This window comes from Molothrus aeneus, chromosome 15 (assembly GCF_037042795.1).
Source record: "Molothrus aeneus isolate 106 chromosome 15, BPBGC_Maene_1.0, whole genome shotgun sequence".
Classification (NCBI taxonomy): domain Eukaryota; kingdom Metazoa; phylum Chordata; class Aves; order Passeriformes; family Icteridae; genus Molothrus; species Molothrus aeneus.
Window position 1 is genome coordinate 15871817 of NC_089660.1, and position 17648 is coordinate 15889464.

General features: G+C 44.8%; 1 protein-coding gene across 1 annotated transcript in view; it reads right to left on the reverse strand.

Annotated features, from left to right (window-relative positions):
* PFDN1 (prefoldin subunit 1) overlaps window positions 1–17648 on the reverse strand; it is a 31438-nt gene that overhangs the window by 13064 nt on the left and 726 nt on the right. Inside the window, exon 3 of the mRNA XM_066560184.1 lies at window positions 2869–2953. Within this exon, the coding sequence (XP_066416281.1) occupies window positions 2869–2953 (85 nt within the window). The remainder of the gene's footprint in view (window positions 1–2868; window positions 2954–17648) is intronic.

Genomic DNA, 17648 nt, shown 5'->3' on the forward strand with positions numbered 1-17648 from the left:
TACAATGCACTGCTTTGACAGTAGAGAAACCCATGAGAGAGAAGCAAGGGAATGACTGCAATCATGTAGTGCAGTGGAGAGTGTCAGAGGGAGAAGAGAGACAAAACTCCTCACAGTTTTCAAAGTTCACTGGCAGCTGTGAAAGCCAGCAAAACCAGCTCACACCTCTGAAGCAAATTAAAGACATATTTTCAGGAACAGGCAACTGGAGATCTCCTTGCTATGCAGCTGGATGGATTTCCAGAAGAGCTCAGCAGTGAACCCAGCCCTCCTCTGCAAACTCCTCTGCAAACAGCACCAAGGTAGAGGGGAGAGCATTTCTCAGATTCAGGAATGTATCAAAAAATACACATTTCACAGTAATGTCATCATAGCAAAGCACAATTGCCTCGAGCTCAGCTATGTGAGTAATGAGATCAGCCACACCATAGGGTAGTGGGGGATTACTCTGACCAGCCTGATTCAGCTGTGCCAAGTGAGAAATGTGAGTAAGTCACAAGGTAGTTAACAATGTAAAATATAAACCTAAGCTTTAAAACCCTTGCAGTTTTAATAATGAATGGAGAGATGTTTAACCTTTCTTGGTTTGATATTTATTTTACAACGATGTGGTGGAAGCACAAGGTCACAAAGTTTCACATTCTTTCCTGCTTTGGTCACAACTTGTTTTCAGGACAGCAAAATCCCCTGCTCCTGTGATAAGTGCTTTCTGAGTTGGACCCAGGTATTTCCCCTGAAATCTCAGTTTCCAGCAGTTGTCAGCCTAAGTGCTTGTCCTCTCTCATGGGGAATCCCAGGCCTAAGGAAAACCCTCTTCACAAAACTGCCATGGCCAGCTGGAAGGAGATCACTTAAAAGATGGACCTGAATGTTTACTTAACACAAACTTTTGAAAGTGTTAGCATTCTGAGCCCTACTACTCATGATTAAAAAGAAAAACCAACCCATGTGGCAACCACCTTTCCTCTCCACCTTTTGAGACAGACTCAGTTTTGAGACTATTGCTGGAAACTTCAACTCAATGACCATAACCAGAGATTCAGCAACGAAGCAGAAAAACACATTTGTGAAGCAGCAGTTCTGAGGTTTTGTGTAAGAACAGCAAGGTTATAATTTGTGGGAAAATCCACGCATTCTGCTGAACTCAGCGATCGGGAAGTTCAGGAGGTAAGATAATTCCCCACCAGGAACAGGAAGAAACCCAGATGGCACAGCTGAAGGGCACAGTAGCCAAGAGACTGACCACAGCTGGCAGCAAGGGACCCCAGTTTATAAACAGGCTGCCAGCCACATTCCACCTGCTCCCAAACCCAGAGGTGCTGCCAGCCACATTCCACCTGCTCCCACAAACCCAGGGGTGCTGCCAGCCACATTCCACCTGCTCCCACAAACCCAGGGGTGCTGCCAGCCACATTCCACCTGCTCCCAAACCCAGAGGTGCTGCCAGCCACATTCCACCTGCTCCCAAACCCAGAGGTGCTGCCACCCACTTCCACCTGCTCCCAAACCCAGGGGTGCTGCTGTGAAGTCCTCCAGCCCCAGCTGCAGGGCTGTCTTTGCACAAAGCCACTGGCATCTGGGATGGCTCCAAAGGAGCAAGGATACAACTGCTTTTACCACATAACCATAAATATGACTGTGCCTTGCCTGCACACCCCCTTAGACACACAGCCTGTCCACAGAGCACTTGTCTGGCCTGTGCAGAAAGAGTTCTCATGGGCAGAAACATAAATCCCCTTAGAGTCTGGCACAGGCAACACAACATCTGGGGATGGGCTTGCTCCATAGCTTCTCAGGCAGGCTGAGTTTTAAAAAGGGATTAAAAAAATACAGACTCAACTTCTGCTTTAGTGTAAGTAGGAGACAACAGAGACAGAACTGCACAGGTCTGAGTGGGTTTGAACACAGACTTCCTATTCCTGCTTGTCCCAACTTACTTGGTCTCCACTCCACTTTCTCCAAAACAATAACAGATGGGAAAAGCAGCTTGGCACAAACTTGGTCTTTGCTTTCTCTGTCATTCCCCAAAGACCAAGAAACAGGGGTTTGTATTAATGATATTTGAGGAGAATTATAAAAAACCACACACTAACAGCCTTGGAAAAGTACATTTTGCACTTCTGCTCAGAAGAGCTGTAAGCTGCAGACGCAGCCGCGAGAAGATAGTCAAGATTCAGCAGATAGCCTGGTTGAACACTGCAACTTGCGCAGCCACTGCTTTTTATTTCCTAGATATCCTTCTGTGCCTTGAATACTCCAACCAGATAAACACAAGAACACAGAAGTGCTCTGACCACGCTGTCAAAACAAAGTCCCATCTCCTCACAGATCTGCTCTTCAACAGCAGCCCCAAGCAGATGCTTAAGGGCAGAGAGTAAGGACAGGGCAGGGTATATGGTACTTCCTCCTCATACTTTCCCACCCTCCAGACATTTTTAGCTCAGGGACTTCCTGAGCAGGATGCCATTTCTACATATTTGGTAATTCTCAATGGATTTCTCTTCCATGAATTTGTGCAATTGTTCTGAGCCAGTGTAACCTCTAAATACCCACAGCACTGGCGAAATTTTACATCACTTATCTGCTGCAAATAACCACACAAACATCCTTTGGCTTGTTTTAGACCTTGCTCTTACTAATCTCATTTGAATGCCTCGCTCCCAATTTTCATACCAGGGCACAGAGGCAACAATCAATCCCTACTGGTTTGTAGATCTAGGAAAGGAACCAAGTGCCTTGAGTTACTTGTAACAATTCTCTGTTACAATCCTTCAGCACCAAAAGTACCAGGTAAAAACAAGAGATGTAGCAAAGAGTATCTGTAGACCTTTAATGTTTTACTTTCATCATCACTTGCCAAAAACTTACCTCTAACTCCTTAATTTTCTCTTCAGCTATTCTCTGTTTTTCTAAGAGCTGATTGTGAATCACTCCTTTAGGCTGAAGAATAAACCTACAAGTGAAAAAGAAGAGACAGAAAAAGTTGGGTGCTTTTCACATCAGTGTTCACCAGCTGTGCACCAAGTCAAACTAGAGCCACCCCTGCTAAGTGCTCATCCTCCCTCCCATGTTCTGGACAGAGATAGCAGAAATTGCTCTGACAGCTCCCAGAGCCCCCCAGGCTGGCCCCAAAGGCTCACCAGCCTCACCCATGCTCTGGGAGGATGAACATGGACACACAGAGATCTCCCTCTATCATTCAGTGTCCCTGAATGATCTGGAAGCAGTTCTGGCATACAGCCAGCAAGGGGAGTCTGTCAGCACCTTCCCTTCACAGGGATTGAAATCAGTTATGGCACAGAGTCAAGGAAGACTCTTGACAGGTAAGAGCTGTTTATTAAGGGTTTTGTGCTCACAAGGTAAACAAACCCACACAATAAAACCAAAGTTTTCCACAGGGAAAGGCTGAGGGAATTGGGGTTGTACAACCTGGAGAAGAGCAGGCTCCAGGGAGACCTTACTGCAGCTTTTCAATGTATAAAAGGGGCTGACATGAAAGACAGAGAGAAGATTTTTACCAGGGTCTGTCATGCCAGGCAATGGTTTTAAACTGCAACAGGCCAGGTTAGATTGGACATTGAGGAGAAATGTTTTAGACTGAGGATGGTGAGGTGCTGGCACAGGCTGCACAGAGAAGCTGTGGCTGCCTCATCCCTGGAAGTGTCCAAGGTCCGGTTGGACACAGTTTGGAGCAGCCTGGGATAGTGGAAGGGCAGGCAGGGGGTGGGACTGGATGGTCTGTGAAGAACCTTTCCAAGCCACCCTGCTGTGATTTGACAAAGCAGAGACAGTGCTTCCAGCAGACCCCACTTCTTAAGCCTTGACTTTAATCCAACTCCTCACTGATCTCCACCAATCTACACTTTCACCAACCAAAGGGTTTTTCTGTGAGGTGGGAAGTGGCTGCTTTTAACTGAAGTTGTGGCCATTGGTTTCCACTTGCTCTGTTTTCAATTGCCAAAGGGATTTGAAAGATGCATCCATAACATCTGAGTCCTGCTTGCCAACAAGCAGAAAGGTGCCTCAGAGAAGCCTCTGGAGGAGCACCAAACATCCAAAGCAGCTCTCCAGCACGTGGCACTGGCATCCCACAAAGAGGTAAAGGACAACTAAGTTGAAACAAATTTTAGGAACCCTTCATGGTTGGTTTTCATCCTTCCAGACATAAAGAATGTAAAAGCTGCAGATTCACCCCCTTCCCTACTTAGAAAGTCCCCCAGGGGATTTAGAAGGAGCCTCCATGGGTCATACCAACGAGGTCAAGGTCTCCTCTAGCACCAACTAGGGTCAATGTCTTCCTGCCAGGTGACAGCAGCTCACGCTCCAACAGTTAAAATGAGCAGCTTTAGACAGGGCAGAATCAGAGTGCATTCCCCGTCTGCTACAGAAAAACCTGAAATCAGTTTGCAGAGTCATCTCCCACGACAAATTACATTATTAAAGTGTTTGCTCAGTGCCTGGTAAACACAAACACGGATCTGCCACTTGGCTGGAAACCCAGGGCCCTCTGCATCAGTAACCCAGCCAAAAGGAAAAGTACCTGCCACACGCATTCCTGAAACGCATGGGAGGAAAACCGTGGATAATTATAATAGGTTTCCAATTAAAACTCTCTTTGGGGTTGCTATTAACTGAACACAGAAGTGCCTCCTCCTCCTCCCACTTCTTTCCCTGTTCTGCTTCACCTCCTCTTCTCCACAGGAACTTCCACTACATCTTTTGTTTTGCAATTTTCTCAAATCTCTCTAATTTTTTCCCCAGTCTTGGCTCATGCTTATTGCTGGCACCATCTTTGCTCTCTGTCTGCTCCTGTTCTTACCAACACAGCTCACTCAGACTCTCTTTGTCCCCTCAATCCACCCTTCCCAATGGGAGGTGTCCCCACCATTCACCTGCACACAGTGTGATGGTTTGGGGTGCTGGGATACAGCAGACTGCTGAAATAACAACACAGGTGATTGGTGAAAATCACCAGTGTTCAAGGTGGTTCAAGACCACCCTTCTAGGAAAGAAGTTATTTTCATTGCTGTTAGATACAGAGCCTGGATCCAACCAGAGAAAAGGTACTTTTCAGGACCACCAGCAAACACATCATTCTGATGCTGTTACCTCAGGCATACGATACCAGAACAAAAAACATCTGCCTTCACACACACCCCCTGTAAACTCAAATTTTGCCTTGTTTCTGCAGTAGCTGCCATTAGTGAATACCAAAGCTGCAAGATGCCTTCTGTACACAAAGCCCTGAGTCCCTTCCCACGTCACTGCTTCCCTGAGCCTGCCTGGGTATGTGAACGTTTCCTGAATTATTTCCTTTTTTTGTGGAGGCAGCAAAGAAGAATACAATCCCTTCTCATTTGCTTCCCCAAATTGTACAGGAAGATTGATCATTTTGGTTTCCCTGACGTCCCTGGTCTAAAAAACAAAGTTCAAAAGCAACACAGCTTGAGCAATTTTCCCCATGCTGCAGCTGGGAATATCCCTGCTGGGTGACAGGCACTGGGCGATCCCAGCTGGCTCACAACTGCTGCAGGCACCAAAACCTCCAACAAACAACTGCCTGACTTCACTTTTATTCTGCAAATGTCAACAGCAGTCATCGGGGAAAATATCCTCCTTCCCACCCTCCTGCAATGCTCTGGCAGACATGCGACAGCAAATTAAAACTGGATGGCTGAAATTAGCACTGACGAGACTTCTGCAGGCAGCTGGGCACAAACACAACCACCCTGATTTTGCCTGCTATAAAACAGTGGGATGGAACCTGGGTCTGTTCACACACTTGCTCAGAAGCAGGTCAGATGTCCCTGAGCTGGGCAGCAGCATCCTGCAGGTCTTCACCAGTGCTGCTTAAAGCCACCCAGTTGAGTTCCCTGATGCAGGACCATGGAGCCCTCAGCCTCCAGAGCACAGGTGTCACCCTGGAAGATGCCAAAGGCCAGGCCTCTGAAAGCTGAACTGTAAATCCACATCCACAGTTCACCATTCAAATCTGTGGCTTCACTTTCCAACACAAGCAGGACTCAAAAATGCATCAGTTTTTTAGAGTCTAGTTTGGGATACACACATTATGGAGATCTCAGCCAAAGTTTTTACCTAAGGAAATAATGTGGTTTAGGGCAGCAATTGGAAAAAGCAGAAGTTTGTTCTGCTCATTAGGTAAGAAGTGCTGCAGGGCACTTGTAATAAACCAGAATTTAAATTTAATCTAAATTTCATTTTTCCAACTACCCTAAGTAATACATCAACTGGGTGATTTTTAGGTTTTTCCCTCACCAAGCTGGAGAAACGGGGCAGTGCCATTCTGCTGCCTGGTTTCAGTTAGATGTAGTTATTTTATGTACAGATTTCCAAGCTCATCAAAGAAGCACGGTTCATTCTGACAACTTAATTCTTCCCTGAGTGAGTTTGTGACCAATCCTTTCAAACACATGAAGTTAATTCTGTGCCTGGAGGTTCAGCACCAGCTGAGAGCTGGCCCCATATGAGAGTCACTGAACTGAGGAGCCCCTTTCTGCTCAGTGGTGCAGAGCCCAGCAGGTGACACAGCTAATACTGACCCAAGAGCTGCTTCCACAGCTCTGCTGGAGTTCATGGGAGGCTCCAAGCCCCCAGAGTTTGTGTGTTGGACTGGGATGGAGTTTAAGCACTGCTAATCCACAGAAGACAAGCAGCAAACCAAGTCTTCCCCCAGATATGAGAGTTTGTCTGTATGCTCCTGCTCTCAGTGAAGCGTCACAGCACACACTCACAGACCTGTCAAACACGACACCCACACTATCAACCATGAAACAGTGATTCAGCGCCACAGGGGCAATGACAAAGCTTAGTAACAATCACCTCTTCACACGGGAGCTTTTTCACTGTTGCTAAATTAACACAAAAAATATCTGGGTCAGAATGGACAAGTTGACCCCATCTCACCTGGCCACCCATTTCAAAGAGAATGGCGGTAAAAATAGAACAGGACTTGCTAATAATTTTTCCAGTGTCCATAGATTATGGTAAAAACTCAAAACAAGCCAAAGAAAATTAGAAATGAAAGTTGCAGAGGAGGGGGGTTCCTGAGGACAGCAGTGCTCAGCCAAACCTGGGCTGCCAACAAGAACAGCTCCATGGAGCAGAGCCAAGTGGATGCCAACCGACTGCACCTACAGGCTTGGCCTCCCAGGGACTGCTGGTTCTCAAGTGCAATATGGGAACAGAAATAGAGCACAAGTGAACTGAAAGAGAAACCTCACTCTAAATATTCCCACTTGTTTCTATTTTCCTCCCCTTGCTAGCTCCACACCAGGAATTTTGTTTCCCTAAGGCAGAGAAAGTGGTTTATATACACTCTCTGAGGCTCACTGCTGGTTTCTTTCTGAAGGGATCTCTTACCCCTTCACAATTCTAATTTTCTATTATAATTTTCATTCAATCAGTGTTTATATTGCACTCCCTGATGCTCTGGCCCAGAAGTCCTTCAGCCTCTTGTCAGGTCAGCAGTGCTGCCCACTTCATCATCTGTCTGCTCCTTTGTGTCACACATACACACCCACAAAGTGATGATGGTCCAGTGTAAGTAATTCCATAACTCAGCCTGTTTGCACCAAAATGTGCTGTTTACTTGACTTTGAGACATAATATTGGATTCTGACAGATTTGCCTCTTAATGAATGAGGTTATGGAGATGTTTGTTCAGCACATGCCACTCTTCATTATGACATACAAGTCATTAAAGTTATTAAAGGTGGAGTCACAGTGATGCTCATAGTTCAGGTTTTCCATGAAGAATCCCTACTTTCAATTACTTGCAACTGCAACAAACTTCAGCCTTTACAGCTGGAGCTTTCAGTGGCAGGCAGCTGGGCATGAGCAGCCTCTCCTCTGCCCTTGGAGTCAGGAAATGTGGTCCCAGTGTTTCTCCTGCCTGCCTTGCCTGGGCAAGAGGCTGTTTGTGTTCAAGTATTCAAACCAGGAGGGAAGGAGCCCCACAGCAGGCCACAGGACCCCCACACAAACAGTCTGCAAAGAAGCTCTTCCCACCTGGCTCCATGTAGATCCCTGCAAGAATCAGGGTAGCAGGGGAAGCCTCAGCTTTTCCCCTGCCAAGATGGGTACACAGCTCTCTGCCTAATTCCAGACAGAGACAATTTTACAGGTACATATGTCCAGTGTTATTTTGCCAGAGTAATGATGAATGGCACATCTGTAAGTCCATTCACCTGGCTCCCAGCTCACACAAAGAGCCACTGTAACTTCAGCTACATGGTTCTCATTCCACTTGGGAAACTCTCTACAAAAACTGAAAAGAAAACAAACAACTTGGTGCAAAGCCCTAACATTATTTTAACATGTTTACTGTAGTTCTAAACAACCTAACATGTTGTGGTATATCACAGCAGTGTTTACATGGAATGTCCTGCCCCTTGAAACCAAGTGCTTGCATTAGACCACTCTGTGAGAAAAGTTTGGCTAAGCCCAGTGATGCATTTATCTATTTAAAGACGCTTTTTAATTCTGAACTTGCACTGCTGCTCAAGCTTTGGGCAGACTCAGCAGGGGATTACTGCATTTTAAGTACTGTTCAAAGCCAATGGAAGAAAGGCTTCCAAGGAGCTGATCCCAAGCAATCTAGCTTGATTGAACCAAAACCAGCTGTGCAGAACTGCCAGCACCCAGTAGTCCTCTTCTACTCTCTCAGGATTTGCTGGTGCTTCTGTAAATGATTCTCTATGCATTTCATACCAGGCACAGTTTATACCCCTCCAAATTCCAGTTTTAGTCACCATAGATGAATTAACCAGTTCCAAACAAGACAAGCAAGCAATATTTAAAAAAAAAAAAAAGAAAAATCATCACTAATTATAGCTTGTGCTGCCACCCTTCATGTCTAAAGGTTTCACATTTTTTCAGCCTGATTTTGAATTTCCCATCAACAGATCATATGCCTTAACTAGAGCTGGTTCAGAACAGATGGAGTTTGAACAGATGAGTTGAAGCTTTTCCTATGTTTGCATTTATTTTAGTGGTCAGTCGTCTCACTGGGTCACCTCGATATAGCTGACCCTAACTATTCCCCCCGCATACCTTAAAGCAAAACAAATCCCGCAGCTTATGTCGGGAGGATTATACATGAATACATTCCAAGGAGCAGCAGTTTATAGCTCACATGACATTTGACTGCTGCCCTCAGAGAGGTGGATGAGCACCAGGAGCTCTTTGGGCAGGAGACATCCCCAGTGGGCAGCACAACCTGTGCAGAGCCAGCCTGACACACCGGAGCACGCAGAGCCCGGGATTAGCGGCGCTGGACATCGGCCAAACCTCGTCTTATGTAGGCCCCAACAAGGGTAACTTTTACTCAGATGAACGTTTGTAAGCCATAAACCTATTTACTCTAAGGAGCTAAAGGATTTGAACAAAGAATTCCACGCTCTTGGCTTCCCCAAAGCTCAGCAGGGCTGGCCTGACGCGCCCAGCCCCACGGAGGGGCTTGGGCTGCACTTCAGGCCATGTTTACATTGAGCTTTCACTTTTTTGGGGGGCATCTCTCAATAGCTCCAGCATATTACATTACCTCAAGCCAAGATAGTAACACAGCTTGCAAACAGCAGTTTCTGCATTGCCAGACACTTAACTAGATGGTAGATTTATACCATTGTTCATGTTGGGTTCTTTAAAAAAAGACATCAGGAATATACCTCTAAGTGTGTATTAAATATAGCACAAGCCAAAAAAAAGAAAATAGTACTGTGGTCTGCTTTTAATGAACATCATAAATTCTTTTTCAAGGCTCAATTGACATAAATGGAATTTTAAAAATATTCCTCTCTATCATACAGGAATTCATAACATTTGAGATTAAATCCATGTGGGAAATCAGTGCAAGAACACCAGCAGTTCATGCAATTGAAATCTCCTTGAGTGGTTCTGCCTTACTATATTCCTGATTTAGTGGTTTTGTCTTCTAATTTTGTTTTCATATAATTTGTTAGTATGTAGCACTGATGAGCTGTGGTTTATTTAAGCCAAGGGAACTCAGATGACTACAACATGCCAACCACACATGCACCTCAAATAGATCTTTTGCAGTCTGGGTTGTACCAGAAGCAGAAAGAAACAGAAAACAGAAAAATTTTTCCAATAATAGGAAGTTAAGATCCATTTCTAAAATCTGCTCTATTTTCAAGGATTCCCCAAAAATTCCTATGGAAGAATGCTTAACAACAACAACAACAACAAAAAAATTAAAACTACAACACCACATGGATATGCACCAAGGAAAACATAAACAAGCAAATGCTGGTGTGAGCACCCTGGTAAATAATCCTAAAGACATTTCTATTTTCATTTTTTTCTTATTGATAAATATTCTGTGATCAAAAAGGTGAACTTTGCAGTAGCAAATTAAGTGACATGAAGATACTGCTATACTCTGACAGACAAACTTATGCCCTTCCCAGCAGCAGACCCTCCCTAAGAACCTGTACAGGGAAACTGCCAAAATCAGGATCCATCTTTTTTGAAAAGCAAATCCATCCCCAGTTGCAAGAGGGGAAAAGAAAAAAGAGAAAAAAGATTTCTGCCTTGTCTGGGAGGAAACCTTTGAAATGCAAAGTGAGGAGGAAGACCCAGCTTGTGGGTAAATAGCACAGTCTTGGCTTCTGCACATCCCAAATGCTGCCACAACAAAGCATCAAAGCACTACAGAAAACTTCACAGCAGTGGACACAAAGATAACTGAGCCAAAAGCATCCAAGCATAACACTAATAGACAGATATTTCTGGACTCTGGAGTTAAATTAGCTTGCACTAAAACAACCACACTGCTGTGTCCTAATCAGCAAGAACAAACTTCTTTTTTTTTTTTTTTATTTTGCTAAATTGGCCAAAACATTCCGTTAATTCAGCAAATAGTTTTCGAGAAAACAAAGTAAGAATTCAAGACAGAAATTGTCTTGCATTTGGTTCAAGATTTGATGCAGCACTTTGGTTCTTGCATCTCTGAATTAAACTTGTGTAAAATGGAATTCTCATGCCATGGGATTGGTTTCTTCATATTTAATTCAGTGTTTTAATTCAGTTTTCAGGGGTCATGAATGAACCTCCCCTTCTTTCAGGCTTTGAACAGGTGACAAGGCCAGCATGTTCAGACTTAGATTTGTCATTTGTTTTAAGGCTGTTCCACCTAAAATTTATATCTGATGCTGACATTCACATCCTAGCTCAGAGACTGACTGGGCACGTCCCTCTGAGAGCTGTGGGCCCTCAGTACCTTGTCACACCCTGTCCTGCTGGCTGAATATCCACTGACTGCACACCTGGAAGGGCATCTCCACAAAAACAGAAATACAGCAGGGACCCTTTTTTTGGGCCAGTGTTCTGGCCATTCTTCTCTACTGCAGGAAAGCCACATCCTAACAGCCCTGTGTTCTGAAAGAAGTGCTCTAGAATTCAGTATTTCTCCAGGGACTCTCACCCTTGATTCCAAAATTTTCTTCAAGAAATGGGGAAGAAGTTTCAAAATACAGTATTTTAAATCCACTAAATATTAAAATAAATGGAAGTTCCTTACTGTTTCAGAATACCAGAGTGACATTTTAAGTGCTTGGAGAACTTCAGAAATCAGTCACTCATGTTCCATAATGGTTTTGCAAAGTCATTTGGCACAGCAAGTCACAAAAGCAGGAGCAGTGTAAGCTCCTCAGAACATTCAATACTTGTCTAGCCCATATCCAAACAGAACTCTGAGCCCCTGAAATAAGAGATGGGCTGTATTTGCAAGAGATCTCAGCTTCCCTCTCTCTAGAGGCAGGGACAAAGCCAAGGTGCCTCACTACAGCCCTCAATGCACAGGAGCCCAACCTGCAAACCTGCTCTGAGAGAGCAGGCTTCCTGAAGGCTCTGGCATTTCCATGACAGCACATTGCCTCTGGCTCACACACATCAAACTCCCTCTTCTAGCAACAAGGGCAGCCTGCAGGAGCATTCAGCCTCCCTTCTGACCCTTATTCTTCTCAGTTTAGATTTCATCTCAAGTTTACTCAGGTAGCTCCTTCCTCTGTGTCGTCTAGGAAACAGGTGGAGAAAAAGTTAGGGATAAAGAAAAGAATGGAACAGACTTGTGGGAATGTCATAGTCCTAGTCCCAACAAAAAAATGTTCCTAAAGAGTTAAATGTCACCAGGCAAGGGAGACAAGCAAGAGGAAAAGCTGTATTGCTAATCTCCTATGGGAACACCCACGCAGTAGGTGGGGGACTATAACTAACAGATTTATTTCCAGTAGGGATAAGTAAAAGACTTATTTGTATTTTAAATTAGCTATTATTTTTATTTTAAGACCCTTGTTTCTACTCCTTATGTATTTCACAAACACTGACTTATCAGACAGGTCCAAGTTCTCTGCCTAAAGCTGATTCTTTAAAGAAATGCAGCTGTTTCCTAGAACAGGGCAGACAGACATCTTGCACACAAGCCATGGAAATCTTTTCTTCTCTGACATTTCAGTCTTGCATGAAGAAATTATGTAGAGCAGGAGGGCAGAAGAGCTATAACTGGACCAAGATATCCAGGAGATTACAAATGAGCAGCCCTGGGCAGCAGGAACAAGATCAAGAACGAAGCGGGGGCAGGGCAGTGGGGAAGGAAATGTGCTTGGAAATGAGATGTCAGTTGGAAAAGGAGCCTGTGCCCAAGAGAACAAGCTCCCTTTCTGAGCTGGAACCAAATCCGGGAGTCCAGATTGCCAGTATCTCACTACTGCCAGCAGTAACCACAGTCCATGGACCAGCTCTGCTCCTCTCATCCTCCCAATTAACCAGGAAGGGGATGACAAGCTCCTGCCCCTTACTTCACAGACCAAGTCACAGGCAGCAGCACAGAAAACTACTGCACCACCCCTGCAAGCATCGTTCTCATTTCTGCTTTCCATGACAGCTCTCTAAAAAGATTTGCAAACTTTTAGGCCCACTCACACCTAACAACACTGTGAAGATCATTGCTCAGGCCGCAACAAAAGTGAGTAGTTCAAAATCAGGAAAAATCTGAAATAAAAACCAACTGTGGGATGGAGAACTTTTTGGCTTATGCCCATATAGCCTTTGATTCCTCATGTACCAGCTCCCAACAGCTCGTTCAATGTGCAGCAGTGGCAGTGGTCAAGCAGCTGGACACAAATTTTATTTTCTTCACAGCTCAGCGCCTGATTGAACTTCTCTACACACCAGACTTACTGTGGAAAATAAATCCTCCCTTTTCCAATAGCTACATGGAAGAACTTTAGGTTTATAAACCACAAATTGGCCAGAAAGCAACACCCAAAGCTGCTGCCTGGGACTGGTGTCAGCACCTGTCAGCTCCTCGGCAGCCGGGCTCCAGCGCCCAGCCCGCACCGAGCCTTCCCCACAGAGCCAGCCCATGGAGAAGGCACTCAGATTTCACACACCAGCCTATAGTTAGTAGTTGAACCATCAAGGTTAAGCCTTGGGTGTCCTTCAGCTCTTTGTGAGATTTTTGACATGTGAGCAGGAAGCACAGGGCAGCTGCCGTGCTCAGTGCTGGCAGAATCGAACACCTCACACACATCAACAGTGAAAATGCAGCTTCTGCAGCTTTACCCAGTGATGTGCAGCAGGGATTGCTGCCTTTGGGGGTTCAGGAAAGAGCTTACAGTGACTGATGATCCTGTCTCATTTTCAAACAAAACCATGAATCACAGTAAAAACAAGAATGCATTTAAATCCAAGGAATCATCAAGAACACTTAATTCTCTCTCAGGTTTCACATGCATATGCTTCAGCCACCAAAAATCTGAACCACTCTTTTAAAAAAAATTTAAATTCAAAATCATGTTACTACAGCTGTCCCATAAAATACTGTAATGGTACAAAGTCATTTTATAGGGACAGCTGTGATAATATATTATGCTTGCAGAAAATCTTATGCCAAAAGTTGTGCTACAGTGTTTGCTTGATTTTTACTTGTATTTTCTCTTTTAAGTGTTGTCCCATTAGCTGTACAAGTAAACTGATGATAAAGCAATATCAAACCAAAACTGACTGTCTATTTTGGCACGGCATGAAAATCTGCAGCACTCTCCTCACTGTGCCCCACACCAAGTGCCAGACATTTTTCTCCTGTAAATAAGGATCTTGTCCAGGTTATGGGCTAGAAGAATGTAAAGGGAAAGGTCTGAAATATTCAGACAGAATTCTGAAGCTTAAACTTTCAACATAGTTCTCAAAGCAACACGATGATATCAGTTCACAAATAGCTGAAGCAGAAGTCCAGCACAGTGGTAGCTGTCTCAGGCTACGTAACGGGCCCTTCAAAAGAGTATGAAGTAACAGAACTGAAATGTATTTGGCAAGATGCCACCACCCAGATGAGATCCCAGCCTCACAGATATGTACAGTACACAGCAATTCATCAGCTCATACTATGTGGCACTGACATTTCTTCTGTCAAAGCAAAAATAGCTTCAGCAAAAGTAAATTGAGCCCCACGTGTGGAGCCCAGTAAGGCCTCAGCATGTTACACAAACTGCAATACTCCCAAAAAAAAAAAAAACAAATCAAACTCAAGTTGAGGAACAACAAATGAAACTTTCACATTCATCAGCAGTGAAGGAAAAGCTTTCTGGGAAGGAAGGAGACTCAGGATAGGGGTTCAGAAAATAAAACCACATGATTACTTTCCAAGTAATGCAGAAGGAAGTACCAAAGCAGGCAGGCTTCCTCCCAGGATGCAGCACGTCACCACAGTTTCTCAAGCCTTCAAATTCCACGAAGACCTGGAGTATCCTGTCCTACAGAAGGGTATGTGCTAGCCCTTTGCATACAGCCCATCCACCCCAGCTGGAGGAAAAACACAGAAACCCAGATTCTAAGTAGCAGCTTAGATGGGTCTGAGGAAAAAAAAAAAAAGGAATTTTAAAAGAAAAAAAGTTAAGCACAGGAATAGAGGCACAAAACTTACTTCAAGAATTTAGTTATTCAAGCAGAAGAACCCTGATAATCAGAGTTAACAGTGACTCAAACCTCCACCCTTCCTGGGTAACTGAAACCCCTTAGAGCTCCAGTATTTCCATGCTGGACTACATAAATGAAGTTAAGTGAAGTTAAGACATCACAAATATGCCTTTGGTGGCCAAACTCATGTCCATGCAGGACATCTGCTAGTCCACTTCACAGAACATGGCTTCTATGTCCAGAGGAACCACAGTGCCCACCTCCTTTGGCCTCCAGTGGAACACAAGATGCCAGACTGCCCTTCCATTTAAACTCCTGCTCAAGGGTTGCTTTAGCCTGTTTTGCCAAAAGCCCAAACTCCAGCAATAAATGCTCTCCTAGGGCTGGAGTGGGCTTCAGGAAGTTCCTCATGTACTTGGTGCAAGCTCTCTGCACTAGGAAGTGACACAAATTACACCAGTGCATCACTGCCAGTTGGCAGGGCAGCTTCAGCCCCACAGCCAGGACAGGCAGAGCTCACAGAAACACCTGTCAAGGTTAGGCAGGGAAAAAAAAATGGAAAAAAAAAAAGAATGAATGAACAGCATTCAGAAGAAGAGCACTCCCTTAATCTGTATTTGCATAGCCACTAATACAACAAAGGCCATGAAGAGTTCAGTTTTTAAACAATATCACAGTGCAAATATTTTCCTGCTGGCGCCTCTGCCATCCCTGAGGAGCCGGAGCTGCCAGCCGTGCCTCACAGCTGTCTGCTCATGGAAAGGGAAGGAAGAGAGGACTCCCCACAGGACTGGGGCTCCTGCACACAGCAAGGGTAAGTGCTTTAGCACATCAAGAAGGTGTCTCACTCCCAAGGAGGAGGCAGAAGCAGAAAGCAGGACAATGCACTTCAGACCATGATGAAATAATATCTGCCCCCCACACCTGATTCACAGGCAGGATCATTTAATGATAAAGACCAACACTCTCACATTCTTAAAGTACCTTGAGGGACTTCTCCCATCCAAAGGCACTCTAGACTCTCGAATTCTGAAAAAGCTTTAGAGAAACATGTTGGCTCCAGAATTATCTTTTACTCTTCATCTGTCTGCTCTGTGAAGAACCCAAACAGAAAAAATAAGCCTTTTGAGACATCTCATGACTACTCCAAACACAAGTGTTTGCTACATCTACAGCCTGTCCAGGTCAATCAGTCCCCTCCTGCAAGAGACCAGACTCTGTCTCTTTTTGATGTCATCAGCATGCCCACCAAACCCAACATAAACATTTAACCTACTTGGAAAAGTTTATTTAGTGGGAACCCTGCCATTCTGAACAGCTCCATTAGCCTGGGTACAACTCCCCTGAAACTCCCAGCAAAATGCAAAGCACACACCATTCCTGGCTTCCCAGTCCTGCCACCTCCCTGCAACTTTGTCTGGAGATTGTGTGAGCTGAGGGATGAGGGCACTTGAAGGCTGACCTGGCTCACTGCTTGGTCCTGTGATCAGCCACTTTGACACGAAGGAGGTGGGGTAAACAGGGCGGGGAAGAGGTTGATACAATCTCCCCTGCTGGCAGCAGTCCAAGCAGATCCAGTATTTCACAAACCACATCCCGAGTTGGGCAGTCATCACTGTTACCCAACTCACACGAGACAAAATCCTATTTCTCAAATCAGAAATGCAGAAATCTAATGTGGTATTTGTCAAGCAAGCATGTGTCTCAGATTTGAAACCACTTTATATGGTGAAACCTCTCTGTATAAAGACCACTTTATAGGGTCTTCTATCAGAGGCTGCTGAAATCCCACCAAAAGGCATTGCAGAAATCAATCAGAACACCTCAGCCTGGTTTAAGGTGTTTCTTTTGACAGCCATCCAACACAGAGAAGCACATCTTTAAGAATGCACTGGGACTACCCATACAAGCTTTATGTTCACTTCCAAGGGTTTGAAAAAAATCCAAACAATGACATTAGATCCATTGCCTGGCATGACACTGCAAAGGACATTTCTGTAAAACATCTGTGCCAGCAAAGCCCTGAGCACAGGAGCTATGCACAGGGGGTTTTCAAGGAGTTTGACATAAACTACATTGGAAATGACTGATATTGGGCAGATCTGTGAGGGCCTTCCCACAAACACCATTTGGCATTAGAGCATTCTGCTAGCTGAAATTACAAACTCCCCAGAGGTGCCAGAGGACAGCATCAAGGCCAGGAGCTGAGCCAGAAAGCAAAACCACACAAAGCCAATATAATTTGTAACAGCCTTCACTGAGGCAGCCAGTACCTAATCCCAAGAGGTAAAGGAATAAGCCTTGCTGCATTCACAGGTAGACTGCTGAAATTATAAATGGAAGACAATGAGAAAAAGGAAACAAGTGAATGTGCTGACAGAAAGCTAACATGCTCTTTGTGGAGAGCCTCCTGCCCAGGGCAGCAGCCTGGAGGCTTCACAGAGCCTCAGGCTGGGGAATCTCAGAATCACAGAATCAATCAGGTTGTAAAACACCTCTGAGGTCACTGAGTGCAACCTATGACCCACCACCATCTTGTGAACTAGATCATGGAATTAAGTGCCATGCCCAGTCTTGCCTTAAACACTTCCAGGGATGGTGACTTCACCACCTCCCTGGGCAGCCCCTTCCAATGTTTAATCACCCTTTCTGTGAAGAAATGACCTACCTAAACCTCCCCTGGTGCAGTTTAA